Below are 15625 nucleotides of genomic sequence, written 5' to 3' on the forward strand. Positions count from 1 at the left end.
CCTTCGTGTGCCGTTCCGGTCTTCATAGGTGCTCACTAACAGCACTTCCCCCAACAATCTGTTAAGGCTATACTGGGGGGGGATGTTTATCTTTGTCTGCGTGATGAAGGGAGAGCTTTTCGTTTGACACGCACGCAGACGTAAACAGGCACATGATCACATAATAAACGACTGCCTGGTCGCCTTTATATCCGCCGTGCTGTTATTAGTCACACCACATCAGGTACTAATTTAAGGCTGAGCCGTGAGCGGGAATCGAACTCTGGTCATCAACGCATTGACACAGACAACACCGCACATCAACACACACAGACAAACTGAGACACACAGACACACTCACTGCATTCACAGACTCGACCCCCCTCGCCTTCCCACTGGTTGAACTAATTATACTCTCCCGAGGCATACAAATACAAAAGTCCCCCGTATATCCATAGCAGACGTTTGGTGAAAGTGCTTTTAGCGAGCAGCTATAAAGGCCGGAACGACACACGAAGGGGTCAGTGAGCAGCACCACACCGGGCCGCCTTTGTCTCCCGAGTGGCGATCTTTTTATGCACGGCACCAGCTATTCATTCGAGACTGAGTCGACCTAGGGGAGGCCCAGGACCAGTGCAGATATCCGTCACTGGTGTTGGCCGTGAGTGGGAATCAAACTCCGGTGGCCGGGTTCGTAGCGCAGTGCGCTGACCGCTGCACCACACACACAGTCAGTGCCGGATGAAGCTAGTGCGGGGCCTGTAGCACATGTTATAAAGGTGCCCTAAATAAAATAAAAAACTTAAATATTAAAAACAAATGTTTAACTTGCATAATAAAGTAATTGTATTTTTTCATTTGCGATTCAGCCAGATAAAACGACAAATCGCTAACCGTAAACACCAGTCGCTCATAAAAGATGAAGGTGGTATAGTACTATAGTAATAGGGCAAGTGCAGAATCACTGAACCGGAACTGAGAGCTTGAACGCATTTAGCGCGGGGCCCTTGAAAGTGCGGGGCCTGTAGCATTTGTAGCTACTTGTGCTACTACGATAATCCGGCACTGCACACAGCACACACGCACGGTGAAGATCAGAGGCAAGACCCTATATCGCACCTCAGATTAGCACAGTTGGCCACGTACGGTGCGAAAGAAGCTCAACGTACCATACATACAAGGGAGGATTGCAAGGTACAGGCAGATACCCATCACCACCACCAATCGCTACAGCCATAACCATTACCCACTAGCAACAACAACAACCACAGCCACCCACTCCAACTCCAACGACTACTTCCACGAACACCACTATAACCACCAGTAACCACCTCTACCACACCGACACTACCAGTTCTTCCACCAAACACTACCAATCTCTCACCACCACCATCGCCACCACCACCCACCCCGCTACACCCTAAGCCGCAAATCCGCCTCTCATCTCCCTTCTCCTCCTGCTCCCCATCGGCCTCCTGATCTTCCCCAATCTCTTCCTCCACTCCCCCCCCCCCACCACCGCCCCCATTATTTTCCTCCCCATTCTCCTCCAAATTCTCCTCCTCCTCATTCTCGCCCTGCTCCTACTCCTCATCCCCCCCCCCATCATCCTCCTCCCCCAAAAGGAGATACCCCTGACGTCAACGAGTGGGGTTGGTTTCCACGGTGTAGAATTTTATTCGAGCGGTCGTCGCGAGAACACTTCGCTTGTCCTCGCGTGTGGAGGACGCTTCGCATCTCCGACTCGTGGTGAGGACCCCCCCCCTCCACCCCATCCACCCTCATCTCCTCACCCCGGCACGTCTCCTCTCGCCAGAGAGCGCTTTGAGCGACCAAGACACGCGAGGTGTTGCCAGGAGTGCCTCCCAGAAGCCAGCATCTTCACGCAGCCGCCTGCCACAGGTGCGTCAAGCACGGACCCGTCACGTTCACCGTGCACCCTGCATGCGCTGAAGCCCCTCGTTCGTTCAGTACCCAAGGTGGTGGTGGTGTTTTGCTTTGCTTGCTGGCCGCGGTGGCGTTGGTGGTCGTGGTAATGGTGATTGTGGTGATCGTGCTGTTGGTAGTTCAAATTGGTGGTGGTGATGCTGATGGTGTTGATGCTGGTGGTGGTGGTGATGATGATGGGTTTTCGTCGTGATGGTTATTATGGCGCTCGTGGTGGTGATGGTGGTAGTTGCGTTGATGATAACGTTGGTGAATGATGGTGTTCGTGGTGATTATGGCGCTCGTGGTAATGAGGATGTTGGTGGTGATCGTGGTGGTTATGCCAATGGAGCGTTACGATCAGAAAATGCATTCGACTTTTGTCTGTTTTTTTTCTTTCTAGAATGTCGCACGCTCACGGGTAATGTCTCGCGAGTATGGAATGATGTCAGCGATTAGTTCTGGATAAATGACCGTACTTTATTATATTTGTTTTGCTATTGCCATTGCAGTGACTTAAGTCACTCGAGCAAATGATACCCACCCTGGCTTCTTGAGATCTCACCTGGTTACACCAAACACATTTGAAACTGAAATCACTCTGAACGCGTCCGAACTTGTCAGATGTTGGAAGCCAATCAGGCTTCAGCCTGGTTACCTCTTGGTTGAGCGACAACCTGAGAAAGCCAGGCTAGCAGGTGGCAGTATAGCAAACGTATCCTTGTACAGATACTAATTAAGTATTTACACGCTACACGCGCCTGACGATTCGATGTCACTACAAACGCCTAATTAAAATCGGAGCAATTTGAACCGGCGCTCTTTACCCCACGCGGAACGTGTGTATCAATCATCAGACGCGTGCAGCGCGTAACGACGCTTGATTTGTTTTCGAACGTAGATACCTGCTAAGATTGTAAATGTCGTGGTTTGGCTCTCCAACACACCGGTGTGCTGTACTAGTGACGAATTGGCCACGTTCTGTTTACGTGACAACCCTCACTGGTTGGCTGTGTCGCGTGGTGGCGGGTTTTAACGACACGTATATATTTACGCGATCTAACCCCTAAAAAACCTCTATTATGGCAGACCTGGTAAGCATTCAAAGGTGGACCGTGTTCACGAGCACTGTTATTCCACTGTTGGATAGGGTCTCCCCCCGAGCCTAGACGGTCATGGGGGGGGGGGGGGGTGGTTGTTTGACTCGACTATACTTCACCACGCTGGTCAGTGCGGGTTGGATAAGCGCGAGGGCTAGGACCGGCTCACATTCCACTCGCTACTGATGTTAGCCGTGACTCGGAAGCGAACTCAATCGTGCAGTGTCCTAACCACTCCGCCACTGCTGCCCCCTGACCACCACCGTGCTTCGAAGCCCCACGATGTAAAAATCCCGTGACGCAGACTGCCCAGCGGTAGGTTCTTGTGATGATGAAACTGTTTACGCCACCGTTGCCATGCTTGCCCGTATGCTGCCCACTTTCTAAAGAAAAAAAACCCCGCTGCAATCTTGAGCGAGTCACCATAACGTTCATCGACTCAGCAAGACATTCGTCATTAAAACTGCTCATAAACAAAACAAAAAGCAAAACAATAGGCGGCATTACTGGTAACGGCCCTCCTTCACGGCGCATTAACCATTCGGTTTTTTTTCCTTTCCCTTTCAAGGCAGTGTTATTGACACTAGCGTCGAGTTTGTATTTCGCATCCAATGCACCGCAGCCAAGACGCGGAGTGGCCCACTGCATCGCGAAACGCGCGTTCCCGGTCGATCTCGACCATCGGACGACCGTCCCATTGGGGAGGGATTTAGAACTCGCGAGCGATCGCGCGCCCGTTAGATCATCGCAACGCGGAGCTGCTGCTGCTGCTGCCTCCGCTGCTGCTGCCGCTGCTGCTGCTGCCGCTGCTGCTGCAGCAGGAGGGATGATGAGAGTGTTTTGGGCCGCGTGTCAGGGCTGATCTCACCGCGCAGCGACGCGCTCGGGCCAGGAATAGCGCCACGATGTCGCACGCGCAGTGGCACGCGGAGAGGTGGTGGTGGTGGGGGGGGGGCTCCCTACACTCTCTAGGGGGGGGGCGCTCCCGGGGGGTCCCTCCCTCTCTTTCCATTGCGCACGACGAGCAGGGGCCTCCCCGCTTACACAGCGGCGCGTGCCTCTGATGGGTCTTTCCGAACGCTCCACCACCACCACCACCCAGCACCACACACACGGACACAAAGATCTCCCGTGTAGCCTTAACAGACTGTTGGGGCAAGTGCTGTTAGCGAGCACCTATGAAGGCCCGTGTGGCGAGCACGACGCCCGGCCACCTCCCGAGTGGCGATGTTTACATATATTACCAGGTACTCATTTGAGGCTGAGTCGACCTAGGGGAGGCCCAGGACCGGTTCACTGGTGTTGGCTTTGAGCGGGAATCTAACTCGGGTCGCTGGGTTCGTAGTGCAGCGCGCTAACCGCTTCCCGCACACGCTTACACCCCACACGCACACTCATCCCAAGCTGGCTCCCTCTCTCTTCCTCCCACGATGATCACCCTCTTTACCTCCATCTCCCCAGCCCCTCACCCTACCTACCGCTTCCTCCGTACAGCTCCGTTTCTCTCCCATCCATCTCTCGCCCACTCTCCCTCACTCCCTCGCTCCTGCGCTCTATATATATCTCTAATCGCACTCCGCTATCTCCATTCCTTCCTCTCTTCTTAAGGGGCGCCACGGTGGCGAGATGTTAATAACCTTGCCTGGTATGCAGGAGGTCGTGGGTTTCGATCCCGACCGTGACGCCTGCTGCTGTATATTTGGAGTTTGCGTGTTCTCCTCGTGGCCGCGTGGATTTTTTTTTGGGGTGCTCCGGTTTTCCCCTCCACATTTAGCAACATGCGTTTGGAGTGTTTGGCTGCTATACATTTCCAAGTGATTATAAGGCACTTGGTTGAGCTTTCATTTGAGGCCAGGCTGCTTATGGAAAAATAGCTAAATAGCTCAGTGGACCCTAACTGGTGTTACTCTTAGGTTTTTTCGGTAAAGTCACGTAGGTAAAAAATAATGATAGAATAATAATAATAAATGAAAATAAATTAATTTAGTTATTTTTCTATCAATAATAATAAATGAAAATAACTAAATTAATTTATTTTCATTTATTATTATTCTATCATTATTTTTTACCTACGTGACTTTACCGAAACAACCTAAGAGTATTAATCCTTGCAGTCACGAAAGCTTCAAATGTAGACTTAACTGGGCAATTCACTAAGTTTAGTTTAACAAATCTCTGTTTCTCTCCCTCCACCAACACCTCCACCGCCATAACCACTCCCGCCACCACCCCTCCCACGATCACCACTTTCATCACGAACCACCACTCCCACCACCACACAACCACACCGCGCCCACGTTCCAAAACAAACTCTTATGGGGCAGTGTGTTCATATTTAAACACACACACACACTTATAGATATACTCGCGGGAAGTACCCGGCGTTGCCCGGGCGAAAAATATTTTTCAAAAATTATCTTAAAAACCTTACATATACATACACAGATACTAAGGTATTGTGAAAGCCCAGTGGGCCGTTTGTCCATTTCTCCACCAACAAAATTATGAGAGGTTTGCAAAAGTTCAAAAAGTTATAGAAAGTAGTTGATGTAAAAGGTTTACGAAAATTGTCGACCCCCGCCCCTCTGAAAATATCTTTACCCCCACGTAGGAATATATACCTACACACCCTACATACAACAGAGTAAGTAGTATCGATTGACTCTGCAGTTGTATCTACTGACTGTACAGTAATATCTACTGAGCCAGTAGTTGCTACTGTTTAGTAGTATTTAGTGACTGTAGTAGTAACGACTGACCGTAGTAGTATTTACTGGCCCTACAGTAGTATCTACCGACTCTACAGTAGTAACGACTAACTGTATAGTAGTATCTGCTGACTCTATGGTAGTATCAACTGACTATAGTAGTAACTACTAACTCTATAGCAGTATTTACTGACTGTATAGTAGTATCTACTGACTCTAGTAGCTACTGACCATAGTAGTATGTACTGACTGTATAGTAGTAGATACTGACTGTAGCAGTATTGACTGACTGTCGTGGGTTTTACTGACTGTTTTAGTATCTGCTAACTCGATATTGCAGTATCTACCGACTTGATAGCAGTATCTACTATCACTACAGCAGTGCATACCGACTGTGGTGGTACCTGTATGATGACAGCAGTACACACTGACTGTGGTGGTACCTGTATGATGACAGCAGTACATACTGACTGTGGTGATACCTGCTTTCACTACAGCAATGCATCCTGACTGTGGTGGTACCTGTATGATGACAGCAGTACATACTGACTGTGGTGATACCTGCTTTCACTACAGCAATGCATCCTGACTGTGGTGGTACCTGTATGATGACAGCAGTACATACTGACTGTGGTGGTACCTGCTTTCACTACAGCAGTACATACTGACTGTGGTGATACCTGTATGATGACAGCAGTACATACTGACTGTGGTGGTACCTGCTTTCACTACAGCAGTGCATCCTGACTGTGGTGGTACCTGTATGATGACAGCAGTACATACTGACTGTGGTGGTACCTGCTTTCACTACAGCAAAATCGCGTGACGTCATTTATGGACGGCCCCGAAGTTATTTTTTTCTTATTCTTCTCCGTCGTCTGTCTTATCCCCCCCCACCACCACCACACCCCTCTCACCCCCTCTCACCCCCCCTCACCCCCCTCACCCCCTCTCACCCCCTCTCACCCCCATCCTCGCTTGAGTGTGCGTGTGTGCGCTGCTTGGGATCGCCGGAGAGAGTGAGGAGCGTCTGCCATCAACCACCGCTGCCGCTGCCCGGAGTCGCATGCGCGCGTGTACTTTAGAGGCCGACCGAAACTGAATTTATGGTTTCGGCCGAAAACAAAACCAGACTGAAAGTTACAAATTTACTTTCGGCCGAAACCGAAACTACGCCGAAAGAGGCCAATTTGCCAACTTTCGGCGCCGAAACCGAATTTCGTTCGGCCTCTAGCGTACATTTCAAAACACACTCTTGGCACGTGGTATGAGGGGCGCTCAAAAAAGCACGGAGGCACGCACCCACACAACCTCCCGCGTCCGCGATGCGCGCACTCGAGTGCGGAGCGAGTTGACGCCGGCGACTGAGAGGTGCCCGCTCACAGCGCCCTGGCACCGAGCACGTCCACACGGCGACCCGAGTTCGATTCCCGCTCACGGCCAACATCAGCGACGATTTTCTGAACCGGTCCTGGGCCTCCCCTAGGTCTAGTCAGCCTCAAATGGGCACCTGATGTGGTGTGTGTGTGAAGTCAACAGGGAGATCAAGTTGGCCGGGCGTGGTGTTGGCCACCCACCCCTTTGTGTGCCGTGGCAGCCTGCATCGGTGGTGCTTGCCAAAAGCTCTTGCCCCTACAGTCTGTAAAGGCTACACGGTGCATATTTGTCTTTGTGGTTATCAAGCTGCGCTACGAAACCGGCCATGCAAGTTCGATTCCCGTTCACGGCCGACACCAGTGACGATTATCTGAACCGGTGCTGGGCCTCCCCTAGGTCGACTCAGCCTTAAACTAGTACCTTGGTGTGGTGTTTCAAATATCAGCGCTGGGGTTACAAAAAGTCGCTTGTGCGTGGTGGTGGCGATCCACCCCCTAGTGTGCCGTGCTAAGAGCACTGACCCAACAGGGCTCTAAGTGGGATCTTTATCTTTTGTGTGTTCGTGACGCATGATGGCTGCGTGGTGCAATGCGTAAACATCAGTAATGGGGAAGACAAAAGCGGCCAGGCGTGGTGCTGCTGGCCACCCACCCCCTCGTGCGCCGTGGCGGCCTTCGTGTGTGCTCGCGAACACGCACTTGCCCCAACAGTCCGCCAAGGCTTCACAGGGGACCTTTGCCTTTGTGCGTGCCCAGCGCAGACGCAATGCTCGCGCTGCGCAGCCGCCCCGAGGGTCCCCGTGTCCTCGGGGCCCCCCCGAAGAAGGCGAGCCCGACGTGTGCGACCCCGCGAGGAGTCGCCGGTGGGGACGTGATCCTCACGCTCGACCAGCTGCTGAAACGCGACGGCGGCGGCGGCGTCGGAGCGAGGGCTGCCCGCCCCAAGGAGACGGAGCCTCCGAACGGGAGGCACAAGACGAAGAAGAAGGCTGCGTGTCTCAGCGGGGTGGGTGACAACTTCTGCCACGGTTCCCCCCCACACCGCCCCCCCCGCCACCCACCCTCCCCGACACCTCCACCCCACCCAGGCAGGCCCGGGGACTAACCCACAGCCACGTGGGTCCGTGCGCACCCCGACGATCTCAAACGGCACTAGTACTGCACAGTGCTGATAATAACAATTATAAGAAAATGCAAAGCAACGTCCGATGATCGGGCGCTTTGGTTGGGGGGGAGGGTGGGTGGTGGAGCGCGTTGTGAGTCGGCTATGAGCGACCACACACTTGGCATTGGTTGACTGATCGGGGGTTTCGACAGAACGCCTTGGATGCTGGAGTGGAGAGTGAGTTGAGGGGAGTGGAGTGAGACGAGAGGGGCGAGGTAGGGGAGGGCGTGAAGGGGAGTGGATTGAGATGAGAGAGGAAGGGGAGTAGAGTGAGATGAGAGGGAGAGGTAGGAGAGTGCGTGAAGGGGAGTAGAGTGAGACGAGAGGGGAGAGGTAGGAGAGTGCGTGAAGGGGAGTAGAGTGAGATTAGAGGGGCGAGGTAGGGGAGTGCGTGGAGGGGAGTGGAGTGAGATGAGAGGGGAGAGGTAGGGGAGTGCGTGAAGGGGAGTAGAGTGTGATGAGAGGGGGAGAGGTAGTGGAGTGCGTGGAGGGGAGTAGAGTGATATGAAAAGGGAGAGGTAGGGGAGTGCGTGGAGGGGAGTGGAGTGAGATGAGAGGGCAGAAGTATGAGAGTGCGTGGAGGGGAGTAGAGTGAGATGAGAGGTAGGCGGAAAGGAGCCCACGGAGGACGTTGAAGCGGGTGACTGTGACACTGAATTCGATCCGGGGTTGGATCTGGAAGCCAGTGAACGGACTGGAGTCGTAGCTCGGGAGCTCGGTGTCACGACGCGCTGCGGCCTCCTTGCCAGGTGTTGGAGGAGATCGCGAAGCTGAGTCAGGACTTCTCCACGTACCAGGAGGAGCTGCGCAGAAAGTCCAACACGAGCAGGTAAACACGCTCTCAGGACGTGCAGGCAGAGCCGGCCCAGCCACTAAGCGACCCTTGCAGTTGCAAAGGGCCCCGTGGCCAGCAGAGGGCCCCCTAGAGTCACTGCTAGCTCGTGGGTGAAAAAAAATCATACATCAAAGGGGCCTCCAACCAAATTTTGCTTAGGGCCCCCAAAGGTCTAGGGCCGGCTCTGCGTGCAGGTGACAGGTGAAGGTCCCCGCATTGTGGATGCCCCTCTGATTCAGGGGCTCACCTGCAAAATAAACGTCTGGCCTCAGTGGGACCTTTCGAGCTATCCGCCCAAGGGCAGGTCCATGGATCAAGTTCACGCCATGCTCAATGAGCTCACTTGCCCCATGCTCATCATACAACGTCACACTTAATTAGGAAATGCAGGACTCTCACCTGGTTTGAAATGGAAGATTTTATTGACCGATGATAATATCAATCAGCCATGATATATCCACTGCTGGATGAAAGCCTCCCCAAGTAGTCACCATCTCTCACAGGAATAAATACGCAAGGGTCCACGTCGCCCCTGCACCTAAATATAACATTTAACATTTTCATCCATCAGCCAATTGCCCTCCCGATTTGTTTCCAGCAGCATTCGTTTCAGAAGCAAAAACCCTGGACGGGTGTCAACTTCTGGGTTTAATCAGCAGAGTGTGCCCTGAAGGACCGACCACGTACTCCTCGTTCACTTCGAGTAATGGCTCGGAACAAAACGTACACATCAGATGAGACAGACAGCACCAACGAGATAGTACAAACTAGACAGGACAAGGCAGTACACACAGTACAGCACACAGGTAACAATATCTACGGGGCAGCCAGCACAAGAAGACAAACAGTACAATCAATACAGCACTGGCAGTGCTCATCAGTACAGACGAGACCGGAAGTACAGACCATTCTTATCGAAGAGACAGTACAAGGGAAACAGTAGATACGATGCAGATAATCATCTGCAAGCGAAACAGACCAAACAAGGCAGCACAAACACGACAATATCAATATAAGCGCACAATCGATTCGCTCCCCGTAATCGTGAACCATTCAGTTCGTAACATTCCCACCGAGCGTCTTCACGCAATATCCCCACCACGAGTGACCACACAGCTCATGGTTTCTTTCTCTCCCCCCGGTTGTGACTCCAGCCCCAGGTCCGCGTCGTCGCTGTCCTGCGCCTGCAACGGCCCCGAGACGACCCCCGTCGCGACCCCGTCCCCTCCTCCGACCTGCACGCCGACCCCGGACGGCCACGGCCCCACGGAACAGATGATGAACGAGAGGAACACCTGGCTGAGCTTCCACCTCGGCGTGGAGGAGAGAGAGGAGGAGGAGGAAGGGGAGATGGAGCACGAGTGCGCGGCCATCCCTCCCACGGTTCCTCCACGGAGCACCTCCATCGTGGGAGGGCACAGTTCCTCGCCGTGCTCTCCTCGAAGCAGCAGCAGCAGTAGACTGATGCAGTTGATGATGCAGCAGCAGCAGAAGCCCTTGGACAGTCGCTCTAGTGTGGAGCAGCAGCAGCAGAAGCAGCAGCAGCAACAACAGCAGCAGCAGAAGCAACAGCAGCAGCAGCAACAACAAAAACAGCAGCGGCAGCAGCACCTGGACAGCCGCTCTCATGCGGAGCCGGAGTCCCGCGGCCGCCCGGTAACTCTTCCGGCGTCTGCCCCACCGCGACAGGGAGCTGCGAAATCAGTGGGAACGGTGAGCCGCAGCAGTAGGAGCGGCAGGAACAGAGGCAGCAGCAGCAACGGCAAAAGCAGCAGCAGCATCAGCGGCATCAGCATTATCAGCAGCGGCATCAGCGGCAGCAGCGGCATCAGCAGCAGCATGAAAGCGCCCACTACGCCCGAGCTAGGGAGTCGAACCCGGGGGGATGGCGTCTGTGGTCGGGTCGGGTCTGCGGACGCAGCGTCGCGGGGACACCCGGTGAATGCTGGCCGTGCGGACGCGATGCAGGTACGCGTGGCTTTGCCGATGTGTGCGCGAGCGCCTATAGTTTAAGGCCGACGCGATGCACGAGAGGGGTGGTTGCAGACACCACCACGCCCGGCCGCCTTTGTCTCTCCACCGGCGATGTCGTTTACACACGCGATTCGTGGCACAGTGATGTGCGCGCTGCGCTACGAACCCGGCCACCCGAGTTCGATTCCCGCTCACGGCCAACACCGGTGACGATTATCTGGACCGACCCTGGGTCTCCCCTAGGTCGACTCAGACTCAAATGAGTGCATGTGTAAAGACAAAGGCGGTCGGGCGTGGTGCTGGCCACCCACCCCCTCGTGTTTCGTCCCAGCCTTCGTAGATGCTCACCGACAGCACTTGCCCCGACGGTCTGTTAAGGCTATGCGGGGGATCTTTGTCTTTGTATGGAGAGCGGTGGCGCAGTAGTTAACACGCTTTGCTGCGTAGCCTGGCCATCGGAGTTGGACTCCCGCCCACGGTTACCATCAGTGGCGAGTGATACTTCAACGTGTACTCTGCTTGTCCCAAGTCACACGCGTATTGGGGAGACAAAGGCGGCCTAAGTAGGTTATAGGAGGAGGGTCTTTGTATTTTTTTACGTGTGCGCGCGAGTGCGTGTGCGCGCTCGCTGACGGCACTTGCCGCATTAGTACCTTGAAGGCTATGCGGGGGATCTTTGTCTTTGCGTAAAACGGCGCGGTTGTGGTTCGCGCGACACTGCGCTACGAAACCCGGCAACTCAAGTTCGATTCCCGTTCACGGCCAACACCAGTGACGATGATCTGAACCCGTGTTGGGTCTCCCCTAGGTCGACTCAGCCTCAAATGTGTACCTGGTGCGGTGTGTAAACATCGCCGCGAGAGAGACAAATACGGCGGGGCGTGGGGCTTGCCACCAACCCAATCGTGTGCCGTGCCGGCCTTCATAGGTTGCTGCTCGCTATCAGCACTTGCCCCAACATTCCGTTAAAGGCTACAGCGTGGATATTTGTCGATGTGTGTCTTCTCTGTCTCTTTGTTATCTCTGACTCCGCCGTGTAAGTCTGTCTGTCTGTCTGCAACACGTCAAATCTGTGTCTAACTGTGTCTGTCCCCGCGGCTCTGTGTGCTTGTCTCTGTTGAGCATGCGCGTATCATCGGCGTTACGCGGTGCACAGATAAAGCAAAAACAAAAATAGCCAATCAAACGAGCGAGCAAAGTCAACCCTGGCCTGAGTCTCCCTCCACCCTCGTATTCGTCAGGGGGGTGGAGGCGATGGGGGGGGGGGGTCACGCACTTGGAATGCGTTCCTGTGCACATCCCCTGGTGCCAGATGGAGACCTCACCGCGCCCGTGTTCGTGAGCTTTAACGCACATGAACACGGCATTGCTTTTCCAAGTGCACTTTAAATAACTCCTGCGTGCCGTGCATTATTAACATGATTGACAACGCCACGAACACGCCTAGGGAATCTACCCCCCCCCGCCCGCCACTACTCTGCACCCCCCCCCCCCAGTGTTGGCAGATCAGAGGTTTAAAAGAAATCTGGTATATACCTCTGTATATGCTGCGTATGACCATACTTCACCATCCCGATCAACTCTAACTGTAGTTTGGTTTAATGGAAATGTGGGTTAAATTCAAAGGAGATAATTAATTGCATGAGCGTTATCTTTTATAATGCCGTGTGTCCTGTGCTCACTGATGATACATTGTCGATGATGATGATATATATTTAAGTTCCAAACAAATTTGTGGGTAGACTCGGCTCATCATCCCTCAAGTGGCAATTAAAATAAGTACTAGTTTGTCAAAAGTAAACAGTGGGCGAACAGATTTCCCTTGGACGTAGGAATTTCCACCAATTTCTCTAATCGAGAGAAGTTCATATTGTCACGTGCGGGAAAAAAAAAACACTCGGCATAGAAAAGTGGAATTTACACCACCTTCTTCGATCGAGGGGAGTTTAGATTGATCCGTGGAGAGAGACTGCCCCCCCCCACCAGAGGAATGTGCAAATTTCCACCTCGAACTCTGCGCCGCAAATAGAGGTGAGCACGGGCTTGAACGCGCAGACAATGTGACTTGACCTTGTGAGCGGGCGGCCCAGCAGTGGGTACGTGCGCAAGTTGACACTCGGACACCGACGCTCAGGGCTTCATCCCAGTGCCCCCCCCACCACCACCACCACCACCATCTACCATCCCCGCCAAATATTCTCCGGGTCGCTGGTAGAACGACGTGAGGTGACGCGTGACAAATCCGTAGCCGCAGCCAAAGGCGCCTGCCGGATGCGGTGTGCCGGGTGCGGCGATATCTTCTGGGTCTCCCGGCTGAAAGTGAAGTGAGCCATCAGCGCGTTTCACACGGACTCCCGACAGGGTCACCGCCAAGCGCTTGTTCCGTGCCCTTCCCTCGTTAGAGGCAGTGGTGCGAATGGTTCTCAAGCTACACAGGTGAAAGCGCGCGTCCGAGGACGGATCGATAACGTCCGACACACACAGTGCGCGCGTCAATGTTGACCGTGTCACCCCTGTCCGCGCGTGTGGCGACCCGCAGGGCGGCGAATCGACGGACACCCTGCCGCCCCTACAAACGCGCTTCTCTCTGCCCGCCCGTCCCTCCAAGCGCCGTCTCCCCTCCCGCTGGGCCGGCCGCGCCCCTCCGGAGAGCCCCGACTCCAGCCGGCAGGAGCCACCGAGCCGGCAGGAGCCACCGAGCCGGCAGGAGCCACCGAGTCGGCAGGAGCCACCGAGCCGGCAGGAGCCCGCCGCTCGGCCGGCTCCTAAAGGCGCGCGCGCGCCCACCGCGTGCCCGCCGGCGCCCAGAGTGGCCCGGCCCCCCGCTGACTCGTACAACATCCACGACATCATGGACATTCTGTCGTGGGGGGACCTGCGGTCGTCCGCCGTGTAAAGTGAAAAACAAAAGAGCACCCGGCGCTCGTGCGTCCCCCCCTCCCCCCGCCAGCGCCACACGTGGAGGGGCACGCACGCGCATGCACGCGACGTACGTCAGCACACAAAGACAAAGATCCCCCCGTATAAACCTTAACATAATGCTGGGGCAAGTGCTGTTGGCGAACACCTATGAAGCCCGGCACGGCACACGAGGGGGTGGGTGGCCAGCAAAACGCGCGGCTGCCTTTGTCTCCCCCGTGCTGTTGTATTCACACACACACACACACCACATCAGGTGCCCATTTGAGGCTGAGTCGACCTAGGGGAGGCCCAGGACTGGCTGGTCGTAAGCGGGAATTGATCTCGGGTCCGCTGGGTTCGTAGCGCGGCGCACTGCCCGCTATACACAACCGCCACCCCCCATCCCACACACAAAGGGTTGGTGTTCTATGCACGTCAGCAAAAAAACTCTGCCGAGGCCATCAGTACCTGCGAATGCGACACGCAGCGAGCGGGACTGTAAATATTCATCCGTTATCGCTCCAACGCGTTATATGAATGTTGCTAAAGTCTCGCTGGGGGCTTTTTTATTTTATTTATTCTGGAATCCACTGCAGGAGGATTGTGTTCAGCTGAGCTCTTCTCTGTTTCATCGCTAAATTGTAATTTTCTAATTTGCTGTCCCAGCTGTGCTCCAAACGTACGGCGCAATGCTGTATGCCAATACTGTAAGACTAGTTCAACGCTTAGGCTTTCGCGACCAATATCATTCGTAATAAAGTTGTTTGGGTTATATCGCGTGAGTATAAATGCATCGTAAGCCTCCACGACCCGACACGGCCAGTAAGGTTTGTCACGTAAACAACGCGCCAATTAGTTTACTACGACAGCCCACCGGTGTGTTGGAGAGTAAATCCACAACATTTACAAATTGAATTCGACGTTTCGCTGGTAATTACAGCAAGCATCATCGGGCGATAGGCCAGAATAATTATCAGGACTCTGCAACCCGAGTTCGATTCCCGGCCACGGATAACATCAGTGGTGAGTGACATCTGAAACGGGACCTGGGCACGTCACTCCCCTTCAACAAACCGCATGGTGAAATATGGTCAGCCCCCCCCTCCCCCCCATCGCCCTCCACCCCCATCACCTCCCACCCATGGCCAACCAACAACAGCGTGGGTAGGTCGTCATCCAGCAGCGGATTGACAGAGGGCTGCAGAGGTGTGGACTCGAGTCATGTGACTTGGACTCGAGTCAGACTCGAGTCATGAATTTGATGACTTGCGACTCGACTTGGACTTGCATAACAATGACTTTGTCCCACCTATGAGATGTGGACTCGAGTCATGTGACTTGGACTCGAGTCAGACTCGAGTCATGAATTTGATGACTTGCGACTCGACTTGGACTTGCATAACAATGACTTTGTCCCACCTCTGGAGGGCTGTACATATATTTTTTTCATTGTAATTGTAACACGATGCCTTGCAATGTGATGTGGTAACGTTTCGTGAATAGAATGTGATGCAACCACTGCCCGATTACAAACAGTATGTGCATGGCATGCCGTCCGTGTCCAGACGGATGTGTTGTTAAACTAGTGACATGCCGTGATCATGAGGTGCGCTGTAAATGATTAGAATTGTTTATAAGTGATAAGAATACGAACACCGGAA

The 15625-nt window shown here is 53.9% G+C and overlaps 1 protein-coding gene across 1 annotated transcript; it reads left to right on the forward strand.

Annotated features, from left to right (window-relative positions):
• Positions 1-1748: 1748 nt before the first annotated feature.
• Positions 1749-15625, forward strand: LOC144932205 (uncharacterized). Its single transcript, XM_078856154.1, has 5 exons — positions 1749-1881; positions 7846-8095; positions 9004-9083; positions 10244-11057; positions 13603-15625. Exons 2-5 carry the CDS (start codon positions 7856-7858, stop codon positions 13957-13959), a joined length of 1491 nt encoding a protein of 496 aa, XP_078712280.1. The 5' UTR covers positions 1749-1881; positions 7846-7855; the 3' UTR covers positions 13960-15625.

This window comes from Lampetra fluviatilis, chromosome 5, assembly GCF_964198595.1.
Source record: "Lampetra fluviatilis chromosome 5, kcLamFluv1.1, whole genome shotgun sequence".
NCBI classification, from domain to species: Eukaryota; Metazoa; Chordata; class Hyperoartia; order Petromyzontiformes; family Petromyzontidae; genus Lampetra; species Lampetra fluviatilis.

What these genes read in the sequence shown, in the direction of transcription:
- LOC144932205 (XM_078856154.1), top strand. Translation starts at nt 7,856, where the DNA reads ATGCTCGCGCTGCGCAGCCGCCCCGAGGGTCCCCGTGTCCTCGGGGCC. An exon ending in AGGCTGCGTGTCTCAGCGGG is followed by an intron (nt 8,096 to 9,003) that starts GTGGGTGACAAC and finishes CCTCCTTGCCAG; the next exon opens with GTGTTGGAGGAGATCGCGAA. An exon ending in GCCGTGCGGACGCGATGCAG is followed by an intron (nt 11,058 to 13,602) that starts GTACGCGTGGCT and finishes GGCGACCCGCAG; the next exon opens with GGCGGCGAATCGACGGACAC.